Raw genomic sequence first — 21,824 nt, 5'->3', positions numbered from 1 at the left:
TCTTAGTATGCTTTTGCGTACAATCTGGAAAGGGATCAAGAGGCGAAAGTTGAAACAAATCTTTCTGAGATATTGCCTTTCTATGATGTTTATGGAGCTAAACTTGGGCATATGCATGTTGGATGTTGTAAACGTCCCGTTTTTATATCAAGTGATTTAAAATCATCTTAGTAACAACTTTCTAATCGTATTATGGTCTCCTACAGCTTTGACATGTAAAGAGTATCTGAGTTACTAACTAGTATACTAACCAACTATCACACAATTACTTTATCCAGATTCTTCTATTGAGAGTGAGAGGATTGTAGTCGTACGTGCGGGCAAGGCCTCTCTGGTTCTCCTCTTGTCCACAGAACTTTGAGGTCACCTCTCATCTGTCCCAAGGTTAAGAAGGTACCTGCAGAACGTAACTAGCTTATATTACTACTGCTCATGTTATGAATAATTTAGCGCAGAAAGGTCAGAGGCACACTATGCATGTTACTGCCAGATTATCCAAGCTTAGAATCTTACCAAGTGTGAATGGAACTATGTATAACAAAGCAGGTTGGCCATGTCCATCCATCAAGTTCAAAGCCACATAGGTGACCAGGAGACCTGCAGTGCGACAATCCAAGCAATTATTAAAAACGAAATCAATGATGTAAATATCTGGTGGATTGCTAACCAATTGCATATATTCGCTAGAATAGAGCACTAGACTTTCTACATAAACATAACAACTATTATATAGAGAAAAACAGGGTCACTTTGACAGTGGACAAATTGCTTTGCTCCTTAAGTGGCTTTCCCCAAACTTCTATCTCTATCTTTTGTTTTCCCTCTGGTGATATACTGCACTCTATGGATGCAATGCATTTTTCCATGAAAACTTAATGTCATTATGTCCTAAAATATCTTAATTTTTCAAATAGCTCATATATGCTCCACACATTATCTCCATTGAGCTCTGTTTACCATAAACACACATAAATTTATAAACAAGAGTTATTATCGCCCAAAATTTATTAGATGGCTCAATTAGTGCATTTTATGAATGCCAGGTGCAACATCGGCTTAGCAAAGAGAAAAAAAAGTGCAACGTGTCCCAAAATTTAGCACAGTACATACCTGCACCATAAGCTGTCATTGCCCACACAAAGTAACCCGTTCGAAGAGTCTTATTTGTCAACCAATCATACCTGTAAAAGTTACTGTCACGATTTAGTATCTGTTTGGACGATGTGATAACTAATGAAGTGTAACTGTCATGATTTAGTTTCAAGTCCCATGTTTTAATCATTAATTGATCCAAGTTTTGTGAATAACACAGTAACTCCCAAAATATCTAATCAATGTTAACATGTTGTTTCATGTTCATTTTATAAATCCCAAAACATATATACAAATATCTAATCAATGGACATATTGACCGATAAAAATAACATAACAAAAAAACAAGTCTCTGAAACATTTATGAGTAAGGTTTCAGTTGTAGGGTACTTAAAAGGGATTCTCAAAGACGTGTGGTTTACAAATACAAACCTTAGTGAAAAGGCTACAACCAATCCAGGTAAGATAATATCACCAAACCCGATGATGCTGTAGCCACCCCAAGGATCAAACATCCGTGGGATTTTTAGTAGCATTGGGATACCATCCTCTCCACTTTTATCACCACGAGCCACCTATATAGGAAAAATAAATATTTCAATGTCTTCAAATTGTAAAAAAGATATCAGTACCCAAAACCAATCTTTAGGAGTGGCAGAGAAGTTCTGATTTACTCACCACTATCATGACACTCTCATGGAACCACCATTTAGAAACAAATACCCAGAAGATGTCATAAAAAAAGGCACAACCGAGAAGAACTGTTCCAACCTGATTATAGAGAGAGAGAGAGAGAGAGAGAGATTAGGGAGGTTATGTTTGTGCATTCTCAATAAGGTGTTCAGTATGAATTGCTCCATTGTCTTAATTGCTAATAATCCAACAGAATATGTAACGAATAAGAGATATCCTTCGGTCCCCAGTTCACCAAAAAAAAAAAAAAAAAACTAAATAAGTAAATAAGGAATATTAATAGATATGACCTTGAGAGTATCAAAGTATCAAAGTATAGAAAAAGTCATCATGTGTTTTTACAAAATAAGTGCACAGTAGGACTTGAGAGTATGTTGCGTTTACGGAATTACAGATTAAACCCAGGAAAAGAATATTAATAGATATGACCTTGCATTTCTTATATAATCATCAATAGTAAGCAGCACAATAATAGATGAAAAGAAAAATGTTCACATTTTGCTCGACAAAAATCAGAAAAGGAAAAATGATTCTGAATCATCACCTTGAGATTCGGTACGCGAACAATCTGAAGAACGGTGATTATCAGTGCAATACCCTGATTATTTTTCAGCGCAAGTTAGCGTCTACCAAACATATTACAAGTTACAAATATCACTTGAATGTGAAAGATAACGTGCGGCTATCAGTATTATCCATAATAGTATGAAATAAAAGGACGAGCGTGATCTGTTTACCAGTTCCTTCTCGTCAAAAAACAGAACTCTGAAGTGCATAAGGGCAAAGTCAATCTTCAGGTACCAAATAGCAATCAGTCGTATCATAGGTATTTAAACTATGACTGTTCTACCTTTGGTAATATGATAGCAATACATACATCCAAATGAATCGGAAAAAACTAAATACAGCTGAATTTTTATTATTTTTCTATTTTGCTGAGAAGATAAGAATACCAGATTATCTGCCAACCTATATTTGCACGGAAAAGCTGCGAACAAATGGTTTATGGGTGATTAGTTAAATTTTCCTACACGTGATTATGGTCTTCTCTGCTTATCTTTTTTAATGCTATATCAATTAAGTGATGAAGTTTCCACCCTTCTTCTAAAACAAAGGTTTTCCAATCTCCTTATTACTCAGTAAAATCCAATAAGAATGTACAATATACCATCCACGGTAGTTGATTGCTAACTCCTGGATCCCCTGATGTATAAATACTTCTCAAAATTCTCTTGTGATACACTGACATTGTCTAATTATGAGTTTAGACCTTGCATGACTTAAAAATATTATTCTCACGAAATATTTGTAATGAAAAGATTACTAGCTTGGAGTGCAAAAAAAAATAATATATATATATATATATATATATATATATATATATATATATATATATATATATATATATATATATATATCAGCAGAATGTAAAACAGGGAGATACAGAGTCAAAATTCACTGCATTGGGTATGGATTTAGAACATTCCAGTGAAATTTTAACCAGATCAATATCAAAATAAAAGACGAGAATTTATTTTCTTACAAGGATATCTTGGCCAATCCAAGCAAATGACACACGGCGATACACTGCCCAAACAACAGCAAATGCTATGCAGAAGGGAGCAACAGCTAGTGTCAAATATGAAACAGCTCCGAAGAAGGGCACCTTAACATATGATTCTCCAGCACGTTTAAACCGTCTGAAACTATATTTGCTTAGTTGTCAGCTTCGTATTCAGGAGACTTTACAAACAAAACTTACAAGTTTTTAATAACAGATCAATTTTCATTTAAATTTCTAGAATAATGATGCTTGCTTGCTTGCATTCTTACATAAAGCTCATCAGTAGTGTTATCAAAGCTCATTAGTTCTGGAGATCTATGGCATTTAATTTGCATTGCATCCAAAAAGCACTTCTAAGTAAAAGTGTTTCTTAAAGAAGCGCTAGTACGCATTGGCAGCGCGACCCAAGTAACCAGTATACTTTGCCCTCTTATAGTTTGGAAGCTAATGACAAAACTATAAGAGTATTCACAAAAAAAAAAAAAAACAAAAACAAAACAGAAAACAGAAGATAGGATACATCCAAAGAAAGTGCTAGCATAATAAGGTTATGTAATTTACACTAACGTATCAACGAATTACCTATCAAATTCTGCTTCCATTATAAAGAATGATAAAACAGATCACACTATAGAATAAATGCCAACAGGAAAAGAAAAAACAAAGTTCGTCCCAAAAAACAAGGTCTAGCAGAATCAAGTGATGAATGGATGTCTAAATGAATTACCCATCAAATCCTCCCCTGCCTCCACCAAAATAACAAATAAAAAATAAAGTGAAAGCCTCACAAAGGCTAAGGACTAACATAAGGAGGAAAAAGACATTTACCATGATAGCAAGGCCACCAAGCAAGTCTGTAGGCCCTATAAAAAGAAAGAGACCGCATGGTTCAGTATTCACCTCAGAGGACTCGTTGAAAATAATATTAACTAGAATATGCTCAATTAAGAATTTATAATTATAGAGAAAAAATCTGTATAATACAAAACAGGATACCTCTATCCCACCAATGCAAAACAAAACCACCAGAATCTCGATGAACCAGAAGGACATAAGTTTGTAAAACATAACCAAGAAGCATGAAGCAATCACAACAAAGAGAATTGCTGCCATGGTGCTAATCTCCACTAGAGGACTGGCACCTTCACCTTCCACACGTGAAGACTCGTCAGAAGCATCCTGCACACAGCAATTAAGCACCCAGCAAGAATTGAAGCCACATATACAGCACTAGAGTTACAAAATAGCTGCAAAAAGGCATAGCATAACCTTCAATAGCTTGTCATGCTCAATAGCTGCTTCTCTTGCAGTCCATGCAGACCAATAAGAAGCAAATAAGATGGTACCAACAGCCATAAGCCATAAAAATACTTCTGCAATGTCAACCAGTGGACGCAATGGAGAGTATAGCTGCACAGAAACTGAACAAAGGGATTGCATAGACAATAGTACAAACAAAAGAAAAACCCTCTTAGAAGGTGAAATTATATGCAAATAGTTAGGTGTATATGTGAACAGAAAAGGAAAAGCATACCTATGGAATTGTTCGTTAATCCATTTTCCAAGATTTCACCAATTTTGTTGGGAAGCATAACAGCAGGTATGCCTATCTCGACATCAGGCTCGTCGTCTTCACAAACCATCTTGAAAAGTTCTATAGGACACACAGCAATACTTTTTGTAACATATACTTATTTTCACCTAATCAATTTTGACCACCATTTTTTTCTACAGTACACAGCAATACTTATTGTTACATATACTTATTTTCACTTGATCAATTTTGACAGTCATTTTTTATAATGAACAGCGATTATAACAATGAAATTTTCTTTTCTGTTGCTACTGTTTCCCCCCATATTAATTGTAAAAATGTATTGAACATTTTTACTCAGCAAGAGAATTTAGAGCACTTTAGGATGGAGACTTTTTTAGACCATGAAGATAAGAAAATTTAGATGCAAATACCTGGACGGTTGTTTATGATGAGGATGGCTGAAGCATTAGCAGATTCAGCCATATTTGCCTTGGTGGTAAAACTGCAATTTCCTCGGTGTACCAAAATGACCTCACGTGCAAGCTACCCAAAAGATATGCACTACACAATCAGATGAGCATATCCGATAGCTTCCAATCAGGAAGATTATCACTTCTAATTACTGTAAAACATTGTAGTGTAAATTGATGTTATAGAATGGAAAGATCATAACAAGTATACCTTATTCTTGGGTTTGGTACAACAATCAGGGGGATCTGCCAGAACCACTCTAGTATTATTGGCATGCTTCTCCTTTGATTCCAGGGTAGGTCCAAATCGAGCCCCGACACCAACATACTCGTCGGCTTCTACACCGTTGATCCAAGTCGGAACCTTTACCTAAGTTACCAAAAATAGGACTTCGTTCAAGATATAGGTTACAACAAGCGATGAAAACAAAAGTGCATGCCTCCACAACAATCTTAGGCTAAATTTAATTTCCAAGTAAGCCAGCTAAAGTAAAAGATATAATAAGACTCAAGTATAACAAAGTATTACCGTAATTACTTAACTGAATTGAATTTCCATTCACAGAATAAGAGAGTTAGGTTATATTTCTTTTTATCAACTTTATGTTCTGTTTCTCTGATCTTTCTTTGTTGAAGGACAGAGAAAAGGTTTCGGTTTGTGGCTATCCTTTCTTTTTTCTCCTCCCCTCTTTTTCTCCCTCTTTAATCTAACAAAAAGAAAACAGATATAAAATGCTACCAAACGGACCTTAAGTTTTTATAATTTTATTTCTTCTTGTACTAAATTTCCATTTCCAAGGCCAACACAGCAGATTCATCCATAAATTTTTGTTCACATATTTTCTACCCTTTTCTCAACAACCAAACAAAAACAACTCCAATCGGCTACTTAAGTTCAAATTCCCAGCTAAAGTTTCATTTCCAAGTCACCACAACAGCATATTCAACCACCAAACACAACCGAATCGGAAAAGCAAAAAAAAAATCAACTTGAATCGAGTTGCAATTAAAACTGATCGACAGTAAGTCTCCAAATAGGAACTCAAATTCAACTGACAACAAGCTGAAATTCAATCGAATTAAGAAAATTTAGAGTGAATTTACCAGAACGAAGTCGTTTTCACAACCAGGTCTCTTGGGAGCAATATTATCATGATGAACTATATCTCCAGCCGAGCTCAGACCGAGACTCAGCACCAGCACAGCCGCCACTATCCACACACTTCTCGGGCAATTCATTTATTCCCAAGCCAAAAATCGCAGCAACAAAAAAGGGAGGTTAGGGTTTCAGAGAGAGAGAACGAAGCAGAGAAGAAGAAGATGAAGATGAAAAATGTGAATGGGAGAAAAAGAGAGGGGGGGTGGGGGGGGGGGGGGGCCTCGCCCCAAATATCAAGTCCTTTTTTCTGCGTTTTGCTTTTCCCGCGTTGTCGTTTTGGACATTTGGCCAAACACCACTGTTAGCTGTGAAACCGTTGAACTGGCTTCGCCTTTCAGCTGTGGGGTGTGGAAGGTGGACTTGACTTACCGGCACTTTGAGCGCGTGGGGTGGACGCGCCATTGGGAAAGCTGTTGAGGGGATTGAGACCGGGGAATTGTTTAATGAGTTCAGAATCTGAGGGGAACTGGGTGTCCGGGGGTTTTGGGGTTTTGGGGTTTTATTGTTTTTTGGGTTTGAATGTGGAAGAAATAATAGTATAATACTTGGTTTTGATCTTTTGATTATAGGGCTGGTTTTTAGGGATTTTAGTTTGTAACGAACTATAATCGGATAAGTGATAAAGTCTATGTTTTGGTTGGTAGGAAAGTAAAAGAGGTCAAATAAGGTAAAAAAGTGCCGACATGGAAAGCATAGAAAGAAATGAATTTATGAGTATAAATAGAAAGAAGATCAAAACATTCCGCATACAAATCTATTTGATAACGAAACTTTTGTGAATCTTAACTTATAGTAGGGTCTTTGATCACAATAACGGATTGGTTTAAAGGGGTAAAGACATGTGGAGATCTAACAAAAAAGAAGAGACACTAAGATTTGTCACTCGATTTATATACTTAATAAATCGCCTCATCGTGTGATACAATCATAAAACTAATTAGAATTAGTAGTTGTTCATCACATCACTAGCGGACCCACGTTGCACACAAGACTTTTGCAAACTTGTAAATAATTAACATGATTTTGCCAATACTATGAAAAAGTTTGATATTTTATCAAGGTCAACCCCCATTTAGAATGAGTTTTTTTTTTTTTTTTTTTGAGAAGGGAAGAAAATTGCATTACACAACTGTGATAGTTACAACAGATATAAGTACATGGGAAAAACTATTGTGGTTCTTCCTCTATCCTAACTTGAAATGCAGGAAACAAAAGCACGATCCTAACTAAAATTTAGAATGAAATTCAATGCATAATTTTGGCTTTAGTACGTGAATTATATTTGTAATACACACACAGTATGTATCCTTTATGAATTTTGTTGTACATAAGCTTTAACACACAATATTTATTAGATAACTTTATTTTTGTTCCGTATGCATTAATACACATATTTTAGCTTGGTGTTCTCACATTTCTCATTAGTTAAAGACAAAAAAATCTTGCCCCTAAAAGATCAAAATTCTGGTTCCGCCACTGAATTCAATTTTTTAATATATGATTCTCTTATTCTATTATATATTTTTCTCGTTATAAAATTATCAAAACTCATTCTAGATAAAATTAGGGTAATATTACTCATTAGAAAAAGCCACCATCATATTCTCATTTGAAACCACAAGCAAAGGGTAAGCAACTCATACTACGTGATGTCCAACCAAAGTGCGTAAAAGAACTAGCCTACTTCATCTTGAAATTGAACACCCCATAAACCTTTGAATTAATCCCTATGCTCAACCTAATTGATAAACAAATCGTAGACAACAAACGCGGAAATAAGTCTGCAATCCCTCTTGTCGAAATATCTATGTCTTATTTAAAAGCTCAAACCAAAAATCGAATCTTTAATCTATCCTGATTCTAACAAAGTCTTCTACAATAGACTTTATCTACCATGACGATCTTTATCTTTGAAATAAGTGCCATCACAGAAGTTTTAAAATAAGAAACCTTAAAAGCGCGTGGAACAGTCTCTTAGCAGGTCACCGATTACTGCCCCGAGGTGGTAACAAGTCCGTATTGACCGTACAGATTAGACGGCTGAATAAATTATTACTCCGGGGTCCGATCCGCTACCCGCAACCTCACCAACACACCGAAACGTGTCAGTATTATAAGAGCAAGAATCCGATCAAAGTCAGCGGACCTTCTATTTTGTTATCTATTTCGTTAACGCGGCCACACTGGAAGCGACACGTGTCGAACCCTAGTGGGCTGCAGCTCATAGGAGCACCCAGTTTCGTGAAACATACGGCAATCCATTAAAGTAGGGCCCGCACATGGGAAAGCACTCTTTATGTGGTCAGCTATCCCACACATGCTCCGTACTAATTTGGTGGAATCACACGTGCGGCGAGACGATTCATTCACATGTGCGGGTCCCCATCTGAACGTACCGTTTTTGGTTTTTTCTCGACTGGACTGGACTGGACTGGTACACCCCTTTGATTGATTGATTGATTGATAATGCTCACTCACTTGATCTTGTTTCTTCATTGAGAAAATAATAATTGTATCGTCAACTCATGTGGAGTGACTATTTTTGATAATCGAATCTGTAGGACGGTTTCAAGTTGAGATATTCGACGCTGGAGAGATAAGAATATCAATTGATTGATTCATTCATTGATTGATAATGCTCACTCACTTGACCTTGTTTTTTCACTGAGAAAACAATAATTGTATCGTCAATTCATGTGGAATGACTATTTTCGATAATCGAATTTGTAGGACGGTTTCAAGTCGAGATATTCGAGACTGGAGAGAAAAGAAGATCAAAGAGAGATAGCGGCAACAAGGCAGTTGCAGATGTTTGAACCCAAATTAACATTTTTTTTTTTACAAGGCATGACTTGAAGACCCAAGCTATATATTTTCAACAAGTTCGGAATATATTATTTAGAGGCTAAATAAAGCTTACTTGGAGATCAAGTAATTTTGAGACAAATTGTGATTTTATTAATTTACTAATAATTATAAATCTCTTGATAATTAATGGTGATTTGCTTGATTACCGTGCAAAATGGGAAGATATTAGGAAGCAAGCTGCCTGTTTCAAAAGAAAAAAAAAAGCAAGCTGCACCTTTGGACACACTTGAGGATTATTGGACGTGGGCCGCTGCGCAAGGTTCCCATGCAATTAAGGAGTGCTGGACGTTGAGCAAGATAGGAAGGATACAATTATCCTTTATTGCAATCATGATATGTATGAATGAATATAATATATGAAATTAAGAAGTGCATATCCAACCGTTCGCATCCAAGAGGCAACTACTCCACCTAAAAAATAGTTGCGACGTCCAAGAGTCAATTAACTATTCTAGCATAGCTAGGTCAAGAGGCAGATAATTATTTATTATTGTCTACGATATCTTATCAAAACTAATAAGTGTTTTAATTGTGTTCAAGGCCAATAACTGTGAACTAAAATATAGTATTTCACTCTTATTAGGAAGGTGAATCTGTAGCCTATACATAGAGGCTAAGACGGAACAACAACACACAACCTCTCAAATCAACTAATCGCATAGACTTTAGATAAGTCTCTCGAAAAGCTTCAACCTAGTTGAAATTAGCGAAGTCAGGTTCACACCCTAGCAACCCAGCGAAGCTAAAGTCACTCTTTAGCAAAACCTTGTGCTTTCCCATATTTTCTGGTGATTGCTCTGCTCAACCTACAACGTTGAGTATCGATTTGGTGACGCAAGAGATCACATCAAAAGTCTTTATCCGTAAGGCAAAAGAAAGAACCTTGTGACGAGGTTGGTGCTCTCCTCGTCCACAGCGTTTGAAAAGAAGTCAGGTCAAGGGACACCCCGACAACTACACCCCACTGTGTTGGCACCCTCGCACAATCACGTCAGCAACAGAGACTGTTTGCTAGCCCAAACAAAGCCGAAGCCAAACAGCAGAGCCGAGGTAATAAGGTCTTGGCACAAGAGTAATTGGATTAGGGTAGCTTAAAATTTTGAAGAAGTGGCATTAACCAATGTAAATGGAGATCATAAATTCTTAAGCAAAGAAAAAGGAAATGATAATATCACAATATATTCATTACCTGTGTCAAATGGACATGATTGAGCAATGTACGTGTACATTTGAAATGTAAGCAAATAGGGTATGGTATTCTGTACAATGAGATGGTATGTAAACGCATTTGTTTGTATGGGCCGCATGCTCTAAAGATTGAATGAAGAGACTACGGTCTTCTTTTGATTGGTCTGAAAAAGTGATCATGCTGATCTATTAGACATTTACTTGTGTATGTACGTAGGTATATATTTATAAATGTTTATGATGAACAAGAACTGGATTATCAGTGCTGTTGCAGCCACTCCTGAATTGCAGAGCGAAGAGCGTGGTTGGGGACGAGATTCTTGTGTTCGAGCGTAAGATTTGTCATAGGTGAAGTGTCATGACCACTGTCCAGCCATCCCCTCAGAGCCTCTGCTTCATAAGTGAAACCATCTGCTGCAACATGTGGATCTTGCATGACTTCCTGCAAGTTCAGAAAAGAAAGGTTTAATATATAAGAATTTCAATAGAGAGGTAGATCATGGCATAAACAACTCTTAAATGAAAACTTCCACCATAAACTCGCTAATAGCTCAAAGTCATGAATGTTCTAAGAAACTCCATAGGGCCAGAAGATGTACATGCTGATCCAAATTAATAAAGACCCAAAGTTACCTGGAAAATGGGACAGATGAAGTATGAGGGAGGTTGGAAGTGCTCTTCAGTACCCAGCCGGAATGATGATAAGGAGCCACATGAAGCCCTCATTGGTTCAAGTACCCTCCACACATCTGACACAAGGTCTGCCCTGCACTTCCGGCTCATCTCACAACACCTCAATGCTAAGCGAGCCAACTGTTCAGCCTGTACAAAAGGCCAGTCTCCCGCTAAAGGATCCAAGAGGGTTTCCAACTTTCCAGAATCTAATGCATACTGTACTTCCTTTGTTATTCCCAATGCTGGTTTTCCGGTTAACAATCGTAAGAGTATAATTCCAAATGAATACACATCTGACTTTGGTGTAAGCTCTCCCGATGAAAGGAACTCAGGATCCATGTAAGCGAAAGTACCTTTTGGACCAGTCCTGCAACAGAGTGTTGTGTTGTTGCTTGAACCTTGACCACGAGACAAGAGCCGACTGATGCCAAAGTCACTAAGTTTGCAAACAAAGTTAGCATCAAGGAGGATATTGGAGGGTTTCAAATCACCATGTACTACGCTGTGTGGTTTACTGGAGTGGAGAAAGATTAGGACAGAACACAACTCAGTAGCAATGCGTATTCGAGCTTGCCATGATAATGGGGGAGTATTGTCCTTGCAGCTTAGTCGATCTTCAAGGCTTCCGTTAGGAAGATACTCATAGATCAGAGTCCAAGCTTCTGGGCAGGCACCAATGAGTGTGACAAGATTGGTATGCCTCAGCTTACTTAATATATCCACCTGGCATACAATTAGCTTATGTCATCAAATGGAAAACATGTGATTAACTTCAAAAGCAGTTTTCTTCCACCAAATTTTTTGAAGAATTGAAGAAATATGTATTAGTAATCCAAGAAATAATAGTCCAAAAATTGAAAGGTTCAGCCTCTGCAAGGAGCATTTTGAAAAATGTTCATATGCTCAATTTTTAGCTTCTCAAAGCCATCACATTTATATGATTCTAAAGGCAATGAAAGTTGCTTACCATGTAATAATAGCATATTAATATCCGCAATCAGAGAGGTTCTTAATGTATGTATAAATCAACTGTTGCTAAAAGAGTAGAACCTACCTCTTGCTGGAATTCAGAGGGGCCTTGCAAACTATGAGCATTTAGCATTTTTATAGCCACCTCAGTGTGACGTAGGAAACCTTTGAAAATGCTTCCATATCCACCTTCTCCAATCTTAAGTGATGGGTCAAAGTTTCGAGTTGCTTCCTCAATCTCGGGAAATGAAAAATCAGAGAAGAACTGAGGTATCTGTGTGCTTGAGGCCTCTCCTTGTCTTTTCCTTAGCTCCTCTGCTTCTCTAAGAGCATTGTCACGTTCTACATGCAACTCATCCCGTTCTCTTTTGTAATTTTGTAAGAGATCCACAGCAGATATGATCTTCTGCTCCAAGCTCTGAACCAGCTGATCAGACTCAGCAATTTGGCTCTCGAGTTGTGATCTTTGTTCTAAGGCGGCCCTGAATTCTTCCATGACTTCATCTCGTTGCTTCATCATCTTTTCAAGTTCTTCTCTTTCTCTTGCTACTGTGTCCTCAATTTCTTTTCTTTGTCTCAACTCCTCATTGTATAAGAACTCTGATGCTTTGGCCTGTAATGGAGAATTCACAGTTAGTTTGTTTTATGGAGGGTTTCCCTTGGTAAAAAGAACAGATTCTGATTACAGGTTCATGTATTGTAGTTGAATATTATGCCTACCACTACATATGTGGTACAAGTACCATATTTCTTTTTTTTTTTTTTTGTGGAGTGGAGGAGCCAACGTAAAGAAATTAATTCCAAGCAAAGTGCCAGATTTGTTCATATTCTGATCTTAAATGACTCAGTAATATGATAGTCAACTGCATCTTGCCAAATATATACTACTCCTCTGTGATGAACAATGTCCTATTGCCGGTGTAAGAAAAAGAAAAATGGGGAAAAATTATAAAATTCTTATTCCCAAGAAAAATTAAAATATCATCACAATCAGTGGAAAAGGTAAAAATAAATGCCAACTAAAAAGCTTTACCCTTCGTATAGCGTCAACGGCATCTTTTTCGGCTTTCCCACGCCTAATTGCCTCTTCAAATGCTTCTCGCTTTGCATTTTCAGCCTCTGTCATCGCTTGCTCAAGATGATCATAAAGAGTATCGTCTACATTTCCATCCTGCTAAGCCATCACATTTTCTAAGATTTAAAAGACTTTCAAATACTTTTGGTAACTGAAACCAACTCAGCTGATTACTAAGTGGCAAGTGAATTAATAATTTCAAATCTTTATTCATATCCTGAAACAAGGAGATGGACCATGAAATAATACACACCCATCATCCAGCAAGGGATAGTTTGCACTTACCAATACACTGGGAGGGGATGAACGATTAATATCTTTGAGATGAGCAAGAGCACTCGAGTTTCTTGACCCATTTTCACTTCCCTCAGTCCTCTCAAACTGTATCAAAGGTAAATCACCTAATGCAGAAGAGCATGATGAATATCCAGAAGTACTCCTCCTGGATGCCTGATCCCATTCATCAGCACTTCCTTCTGCTTCCAACCTGCTGCTTGATGGAGTTGAAAGCCCTTCAGTAACATCTGTTGTGATTCCTCCATATTTGCCGGATTTTGTCGATCTTACCCGGCGGAACAAATCTTGAGCTGGGTTGCTGAGTGACGGTCGATTATTCTGCCCAAGTGTCACAGAAGATCGTGATCTTAAATGGTGTGGTGATTGTTCAGTGTCGGTGCTTGGCCTTGGTGGCGGCAATGCAACCTGTGCATCAACTGCATCTGAACTCGCTTCCCTATTTTGTCATTGTAATGCATTAGTAGTCAGAAAATACTGTAGAGTAAAACAAACTCAGAATTTGACAAGAAATGTATTTGTACACTTATAGTTAGGATTATACAATCACCCTTGCAGGTTAGTAACGAGGCACTATGTAAACAACAAAAACCCATATAATTGCTCTGACATCCAGTCATTCACAAATCTTTCCTATGAATGAGTTTCAAGAATTCTTTTTTCTTTGTTTTTTCAGTTGTTTTTCCTAAAAAGATTCAACTAACCTGGTGTGTATAAGGTACCCCTTGCAAACAAATTGTATGCGACAGAAAACAGGTGCATGTTCACGCACGTATATGGCTTTCTTAGACTTGAGGTCTGTCATTTTCCTGCAATGTCAATTCAGGAGTTAGTACACTAGATGCATATACAAATTCTAAACAAAACAAACTCCCTCACTGAAATTCACTACCTGGTAACAAACTATTCAATACCCTCTTTCATAAACACAAAAACAGAATCAGTACCAAAGTACCTTGAATGGGACTTGTCTGCTGCTGCTCCCATAACAAGCCTTCTGATTCCATGCTGAGAGATGAGTTCCACAATTCCCTTCTCAATACTGTCCATTACAATATGTAGTTTTTCTGCTCGAACCTACAAATAACAATCATCAGCAAAATATATCAGAAAACCAAACATGCAAGTCTTGAATCAACAGATGATACAAGAAGGCATTTTTAATCCTATTATATAACAACTTCATTAGAACAATCATTTTACTTCATAACCTGAGTCCTGGTATCTTGTTAAAGGTAAAACTATTGGTAAAATTACTGTCTTATAAGTAAATTTCTACAAGGCTAAAAAAGAGCAAAGGAACAAACTGGAAGAGAACTTTAGAAGTAATAATACCCCCATTTGACGACAAATATGAAGGTAATCATCCAGCAGCTTCTGCATGTCTTGCCTTTCCTTTTCACGGTAAGCTCTGACTTCCTGAGGATTCACTTGGCTTGCTGGGAACTTGGTTCCCACTGAAAATCAAGAAAAGAATGAAATATTAAACCCAGTTATAAACTCAGAAACTGCAAGGCAGAATGAAAACTCTGGCATACCAACACCTCAGCCAACTTAATACAAGAGCATACAACAAACTTACAAGAGCATACAACAAACTTTCCCAGTTTACAACTTTACAATGTAACGGTTTTCAAATCCCAGAAATAAGCAAAAAAAAGATTGGATCGACTATAGAAAATGAGTCCCCCAAGTGTTTTCCTTCAACTTTGCATATAATCCGACACGGTTCTAAGTGGAATCAAAATTCATTGAAATTGCTTACTGCTTAACAAATCTTAAAAGCGTGCCACAGTACTCAAAGAGGCAAAGCATTTGTTAAACAACTCTGTCAACAGGATTGCAACAAGTTAACGCACCAAGCACTCAAGAATTCAACAACAAGAATCATATTCAACACCACAAAAAATGAACTATCCCTTATTGCAACCCAGAAACAATTGCACACATAGAACAAAACATATACATACATGACGTTGGAATCATCTGTGCAGGCTGGAGAACATGAACAATGCAAACCCTCTTCCCTCCTGAGTTCTGCAATGTCCATATCAGATTCGATTTGCTCTCCTTCACAGGAGTTCCCACTGTAACATATATCATATCTTGGATCACCCGAGCCACAGGCTCCACCACAATCTCTCCAAAACTACCCATATCTGAAATATCAGGATACCTTATCGGCTCAGCCGGTCGCATCATTGCCGGCACAGAACTCACAACAGCCATCACAAATAAATTTCCAAATGCAAACCATCAAAACCTCATGCCAACCTATCAATCAATCTCTCTCTCTCTCTCTCTCTCTCTCTCTCTCTCTCTCCCCAAAAAAGATACAGACTTTGTTCCTCTAAAACCCTCTTTCCTTCACTCTCAAAAACCCAAAACAGCTTTCAACTCTCTCAAACTCACAAACCCAACTCAACCCAATTGAACCCACTCTCCTACTCCAAAAACCCAATTCTTCAACTCACTTTCTCTTCTCCACTCCAATTAAACCCAGATATCAAAAAACACAACACAACCCAGTTCAACTCACTCTCCAACTCCAAAAACCAAATTCTTCAAAAAGCAAAAGTAACAAAATTTCACACAACCCAGGTCAGCTTTTCCCCTCTAAACCTCGAATATAACGAATTCAGCAACAATCTCACTCCCCCAATCACAATTCTCCACTACCAAATTCAAAGAGGGGAACAACTTTACCTCTGACTCTGTTTCTGAAAAGGATAGGCTAACAAAAAGATGAGGGGAAGAACACAAAAGGGTAGTGCTTCCGGGCTGTTGTTGATTGGCCTCTCTAAAAGAGATTGCTTGTCTTGAGCTCCAATGATTGTACAATGCAAACAGACTCCCACTAATATTATGCAGTAGAGTAAACTATGTCTCAAATTCAGGGAAGTTGCAAAAGCAATTCCATGGCGGGCTCCATTGTTTTCTCATAGTCTACTCTCGCCCTTCTCTCAGAGTCTAGAGACTGCTCAAGAAGAAGCTTCCTTGTAGGCGAAGCTTGGTGGGGTGCAGCGATTAAATATCTTGTCATAATCGAATTGAAAATTTGTAATATAAAAAACTGTTACCAAAATTGGGGGAAAAAGAAAAGATTAAAAAAAAAAAAAAAAAAAAAAAAAAAAAAACTTTTGCCATTTACTTCTTTTTTTTTTATATGAATTTTTGTGGGTAAAAATTTTACATTTACTTTTGAATTTTATAAAACCTTACCAATAGGATGTGTAACCTCTCATGATTGAACAACAAATCATGTCTAGAAAATGTTAGGATTTTGAGTAATGCATCGGTCATAACATAACACAAAAATGATCGAATGATGTCGAATAAGTATATCATTACATACAACGTGAAACATCTAGATCTTAGCAAAACTCAGATACATTTAAACACAACATACGTTATAATAATAAGTGTGACACAACATACAATATGGTCTAATTAGCATTTACAGGTGGCAAATAACTAGCTCGAACTTCGTCCGTTATACTCGAACGTCGAACCCATTCGTCTAAGGTCCAACCTTTTTAGTATAGAAACTTCCAATTTTTGTCCCAATTTTTTTTTTAGAAAATTACATAGTAGCATATGACCAAAGATGTAAACACAGAAAACCCACTTGCCAAAAGATTTATACAAATTAGGACATGAGCCCAGGCCCAAAAGTCAAATGATGCAAGCCTGACCCCCAAATTTAATGCAGAATGACCAAAATACTCAGTTTGATGAAATATTTACGCGTATGCCACTGACCCAATACCAACACCCCAAAACGAAAACCCAAAGCCGCCTGGGCTGCCTCCGCTCCCGGACCCACCCGCTGCTTGCCCAATCGTGCCGGAAATCGCGCGACGCCAAGGTAAAGCAGTAGATCTCTTGCTTCCTGCTCTGATTTTGCCTTGTTCGAATTAAAACAATACAACAAGAATGAATATTCATAAATGATTTGGGGATTCAGGCGCCGGAGTCCAGTGGCAGCACGACATGTTCTCGGATCAGGGAGCTGCCTATGTAGCCCCGGCTGGCAGAGCCTCCGCCATCGAAACTGGAACCAAGCTCTACATCTCTAATCCTGACTATGGCGTTTCCAACGAGGACATCAGGGAGCCTCCGCCATGTGATTCTGCTGTTCCTCCTGATCCCCTACCTCCTCGGCTTCCTCTTCTTCTTCGTCGCCGCCCTCCTCTTCGTCGAGTTCTGCTGTGGCGCCCGATCGCGCAAGTGCGACTGCCATGGCTGCAAGGGCTTGAAGAAGGCCATGGAATTCGATTTGCAGCTGCAGAATGAGGAGTGTGTCAAGACCGGGTCTAAGGAGATCGATAAGTTGCCCTGGAAGGGCGGGAGTGACACCAATCCCAATTACGAGTGTCTCCGGTCCGAGCTCAGGAAGATGGCTCCGCCGTCTTGCTTTTTCGAGCACGGTGTGGGTGCCCCGTCGCCAAGCTTGAAGGCTGGGGTCCCAAGCGAGGCCGCCGGCATAAGAAGTGACTTTTCCAATTTTACCCTCAAATGCAATTGCTTTTGTTTCTGGAATTTGTTTGTTTGTGAGGATTGATACAAGTAGTATAATGTTGCAATGATGATTCAGTAACTATAGTATAATGCATTGATTGATTGATCGATCTGGATAATTATCAATTTTGAGTGGAGGGATTGCATACTGGATGCTATTAATTGGGCATTTCAACTTTAAGGCGGTTATTTAGTGTTATGAAAACAAAATCTCTAATAGGTTTTGGAAGGTTGATTCTGCGTATGATGTATATGTACATAGTTATCAAGTCTTAAGATTTCTTGTTCATTAATTCTGCAAGTATGAGTGTAACGAGTGCAGTAGAAGAACACGAGTACGAGGGCAGTAGCAAAACTGGATGAGCATGACTGCAGCGAGTGCAGTAGCAGGATTGGATGAGTGCAGTAGCAGGATTAGGAGATGACGAGTGCAGTAGCAGGATTAGGCAATGACAAGTGCAGTAGCAGGATTTGACTAATGCAGTAGCAGGATTAGGCGATGACGAGTGCAGTAGCAGAACACGAGTACAAGTGCAGTAGCAGAACTGGACGAGTATGAGTGCAGCGAGTGCAGTAGCAGGATTTGACGAGTGCAGTAGCAGGATTAGGCGATGACGAGTGCAGTAGCAGAACATGAGGACAAGTGCAGTAGCAGAACTGGATGAGTATGAGTGTAGTAGCAGGATTAGGCGAGTGCAGTAGCAGGATTGGACGAGTGCAGTAGCAGGATTAGGCGATTATGAGTGCAGTAGCAGAACACGAGTAGCAGAACTGGACGAGTATGAGTGCAGCGAGTGCAGTAGTAGGATTGGACAAGTGCAGTAGCAGGATTAGGCGATCACGAGTGCAGTAGCAGAACACGAGTAGCAGAACTGGACGAGTATGAGTGTAGCGAGTGCAGTAGCAGGATTGGACGAGTGCAGTAGCAGGATTAGGCGATCACGAGTGCAGTAGCAGAACTGGACGAGTATGAGTGCAGCGAGTGCAGTAGCAGGATTGGACGAGTGCAGTAGCATGATTAGGCGATCACGAGTGCAGTAGTAGCAGAACTGGACGAGAATGAATGCAGCGAGTGCAGTAGCAGGATTAGGCGATCACGAGTGCAGTAGCAGAACTGGACGAGTATGAGTGCAGTAACAGGATTAGGCGATGAGATAAGAGTAGTAGGAGAGTGAGGTTTTGTGAAGTAACATAAATGGATTATTCTCAAGAAAAAAAAAAGAGTAAAATAAACGGATTGTTCTCAGAAGAAAAAAAATTAACATAAATGGATTATTCTCAAAAAAAAAAAAAAAAAAAAAAAAGAGTAACATAAACGGATTGTTCTTAAAAAAAGAAAAAGTAACATAAACAAATTGTTCTCAGAAAAAAAAAAGTAACATAAATGAATTATTCTCAGAAAAAAAAATAACATAAATTGATTATTCTAAAAAAAAAAGTAATATAAAGGGATTAAAAGTAAAAAAAAATAGTTAAAGACAAAAAAATAAATTAAATCATGACATGTGGCAAGTGGAGAGTAGATTGTCCTTATTTGTAAAATTTAATCCTTGTAAAGAGATTAGAAGTCAAAAGAAGTAGTTAAGGATAAAAAAGTAAATTAACTCATGACATGTGGCAAGTGGAGAGCACATTGTCCTTATTTGTAAGATTTAGTCCTTATATGTTTAATTCAATCTTTAGTGGATGTATTTGTTAAGTCATCTTTTGTCAATAACTTATATGTAATTTGTTTTTTTTTTTTCCCATAAACCGTAGTCCTAATAATACTTTATTCTTTTCTCTCTTTTTTTTGGATAAGATAATACTTTATTCTTTGATCTCGAACTTATTTACCGTGTAAGCCGAGAGGGATTATCTTGATATGTAATTAGGTATAGAAGAGCTATCAAGCAAAAGTCAACGGGTACGGAGGAAGGGGTGGGGGCCACGGATCAGAGGAATCAAAGGGAATATTCTTTCCATAGATTTCAGATCCTGTGTTTCGTTCCATTGAAACCGTCGCGTATGGCTTTATTTTGTCCACGCCATTTGGAGAAGGAAAGCCAACCTCCCTCATTGGTTTCACCGCTCGTCTGTTCCCAACCTCAACTGCAGTAACCGGTAACTGTTTCCTGTTTTATTGTTTTTCTTAGGGCTGGCGCCATCACTTGAGAGAGGTTGAATTAACAAATTCAAAAACCCCAATTAAGTCTCCTAAAGTTAAAACATGGCTGTCCTGTTGCATTTGTGCTTACCTTGTTCATCTTCGATTCTTCGTGATCCTCTTCATTTGTGTGTTCTTGTCACATCAGCACCTTGTTGTAGCAGAATTACATTTAAAATGTTCACTTTATTAGGATGGAAAATGAAGTTTTGTTGTATCTTTAACACGGTCTCATTCTCGATGTAAAATGTAAATTCAAACAATCTGTAATGTACGTGATGTAGAATTAAGTAAATTATATATGCAAACAATTTACATCAAGTGATGTACATCTAATTTGAAATAAGAACGATTCATAATCAATGAAATGAATAACGGACCAACTATTACATGCAGTTTCAAACTTTGTAAATCCAAATCGATGAAAGGAGATTTTGACTCCATTGGCTACTCATTATGTAGATTATGAATATATCGCTTTTATTATGCCTAATTAAAGAACCAAGTGAGCCTGCTTTGGAGCGCTCAAGTTGAATGAAGCAGTTATGTAATAATGAAACGATGTTGCAGCCATTATACATTTCCAAACCAAGTTTGAGTGACATAAAAGTAAAGAAACAGAGAATGGTTTTGAATTATCTGTATATTCAATCAACGAATGGCTCTGCCAATATATACGAGAGTTACAATAACAATCCTAACTTGTAGGAGTCATTCTAGGAAACAATCCTAAGTGACAGCCAATACAAGATTACATCGAATCAACTAGAATCTTCACTCTTAATACTCCCCCCTCCCAACTTGCTTAACAATGTTAGAAATTGATTCGAGTTCAATGGCTTTGTAAAGATGTTTGCTGGCTGCTCTTGGGTCTTAACATACTGTGTCTTGATCATTCCCCTTTGCACCTTCTCTCTCACCACATGACAATCAATCTCAATATGCTTTGTTCTCTCATGAAATACGGGATTAGAAGCTATGTGAATTGCTGCTTTGTTGTCACAATATAAGCTCACTGGTCGTACTTGTCTAACATTCAAATCACGTAAAATATATAGCAACCATGTTACCTCGCAGCAAGTTGTTGCCATAGAGCGATACTCGGCTTCAGCGCTTGAACGAGAGACCGTGCTTTGCTTCTTTGTCTTCCATGAATTGGAGCATTTCCAAGAAATATGCAATATCCTGTAGTTGATCTTCTTGTATCCTTACATCTTGCCCAATTCGCATCACAATATGCCATTAGTTCCAAAGACCCACTAGAGGGCAAAAGAATGCCTTGTCCAGGAGTGTGTTTAAGATACCGTAATACCCTATAAGCTGCCTCCAAGTGAGGCTCTCGTGGCTTGTCCATGAATTGATTAAGAGTGTGTATTGCATAAACCAAGTCAGGCCTTGTGATAGTGAGGTAGATGAGACGTCCAACTAACCTTCTGTACCTTGATGCATCTTGTAGTAATTTTCCATCACCTTGCGTGAGACATATGTTATGTTCAATGGGAAAACGCGAAGACTTGGCTCCTAGAAACCCCGTATCCTCCAAAATCTCTAAGGCGTATTTTCGTTGACTTAA

General features: G+C 38.0%; 3 protein-coding genes across 4 annotated transcripts; 1 reads left to right on the top strand and 2 right to left on the bottom strand.

The window, feature by feature from the left end:
* Nucleotides 1-122: 122 nt before the first annotated feature.
* Nucleotides 123-6,734, bottom strand: LOC133716022 (signal peptide peptidase-like 4). Of its 2 annotated transcripts, XM_062142748.1 has the most exons (14): nucleotides 6,461-6,734; nucleotides 5,568-5,726; nucleotides 5,318-5,429; nucleotides 4,884-5,003; nucleotides 4,619-4,770; nucleotides 4,346-4,528; nucleotides 4,178-4,212; nucleotides 3,329-3,491; nucleotides 2,330-2,383; nucleotides 1,771-1,863; nucleotides 1,525-1,667; nucleotides 1,111-1,181; nucleotides 514-597; nucleotides 126-397 (listed from the first exon to the last, which is right to left on the bottom strand). In XM_062142748.1, exons 1-14 carry the CDS (start codon nucleotides 6,593-6,595, stop codon nucleotides 285-287), a joined length of 1,617 nt encoding a protein of 538 aa, XP_061998732.1. In that variant the 5' UTR covers nucleotides 6,596-6,734; the 3' UTR covers nucleotides 126-284. The 2 variants fall into 2 exon arrangements, with proteins under 2 accessions (XP_061998733.1, XP_061998732.1); XM_062142749.1 differs by lacking the exon at nucleotides 6,461-6,734 and having other exon boundaries at nucleotides 123-397; nucleotides 5,318-5,447; nucleotides 5,568-5,698.
* Nucleotides 6,735-10,542: 3,808 nt separating this feature from the next.
* On the bottom strand, nucleotides 10,543-16,591 carry LOC133716020 (U-box domain-containing protein 33). Its single transcript, XM_062142747.1, has 9 exons — nucleotides 15,555-16,591; nucleotides 14,920-15,041; nucleotides 14,540-14,661; nucleotides 14,289-14,393; nucleotides 13,576-14,023; nucleotides 13,249-13,386; nucleotides 12,301-12,828; nucleotides 11,205-11,969; nucleotides 10,543-11,013 (listed from the first exon to the last, which is right to left on the bottom strand). The coding sequence occupies exons 1-9, from the start codon at nucleotides 15,811-15,813 to the stop codon at nucleotides 10,831-10,833; spliced, it is 2,670 nt and encodes an 889-aa protein (XP_061998731.1). The 5' UTR covers nucleotides 15,814-16,591; the 3' UTR covers nucleotides 10,543-10,830.
* A 1,080-nt stretch (nucleotides 16,592-17,671) lies between these two features.
* On the top strand, nucleotides 17,672-18,148 carry LOC133716696 (uncharacterized protein At5g19025-like). The gene has a single exon (XM_062143371.1). The coding sequence runs from the start codon at nucleotides 17,672-17,674 to the stop codon at nucleotides 18,146-18,148; it is 477 nt and encodes a 158-aa protein (XP_061999355.1).
* The last annotated feature ends 3,676 nt before the right edge of the window (nucleotides 18,149-21,824 follow it).

This window comes from Rosa rugosa, chromosome 6 (assembly GCF_958449725.1).
Source record: "Rosa rugosa chromosome 6, drRosRugo1.1, whole genome shotgun sequence".
Taxonomy (NCBI): Eukaryota; Viridiplantae; Streptophyta; class Magnoliopsida; order Rosales; family Rosaceae; genus Rosa; species Rosa rugosa.
Note: the sequence above shows the minus strand (reverse complement) of the source record. Positions and strands in the feature narration are given on the sequence as shown.

What these genes read in the sequence shown, in the direction of transcription:
- LOC133716020 (XM_062142747.1), bottom strand. Translation starts at nt 15,813, where the DNA reads ATGGCTGTTGTGAGTTCTGTGCCGGCAATGATGCGACCGGCTGAGCCG. An exon ending in GCAGACAAGTCCCATTCAAG is followed by an intron (nt 14,394 to 14,539) that starts GTACTTTGGTAC and finishes TTGACATTGCAG; the next exon opens with GAAAATGACAGACCTCAAGT. An exon ending in CCTCTGAATTCCAGCAAGAG is followed by an intron (nt 11,970 to 12,300) that starts GTAGGTTCTACT and finishes ATTGTATGCCAG; the next exon opens with GTGGATATATTAAGTAAGCT.
- LOC133716696 (XM_062143371.1), top strand. Translation starts at nt 17,672, where the DNA reads ATGGCGTTTCCAACGAGGACATCAGGGAGCCTCCGCCATGTGATTCTG.
- LOC133716022 (XM_062142748.1), bottom strand. Translation starts at nt 6,595, where the DNA reads ATGAATTGCCCGAGAAGTGTGTGGATAGTGGCGGCTGTGCTGGTGCTG. An exon ending in CATCATAAACAACCGTCCAG is followed by an intron (nt 5,004 to 5,317) that starts GTATTTGCATCT and finishes TGTGTCCTATAG; the next exon opens with AACTTTTCAAGATGGTTTGT. An exon ending in AATGACAGCTTATGGTGCAG is followed by an intron (nt 598 to 1,110) that starts GTATGTACTGTG and finishes GTCGCACTGCAG; the next exon opens with GTCTCCTGGTCACCTATGTG.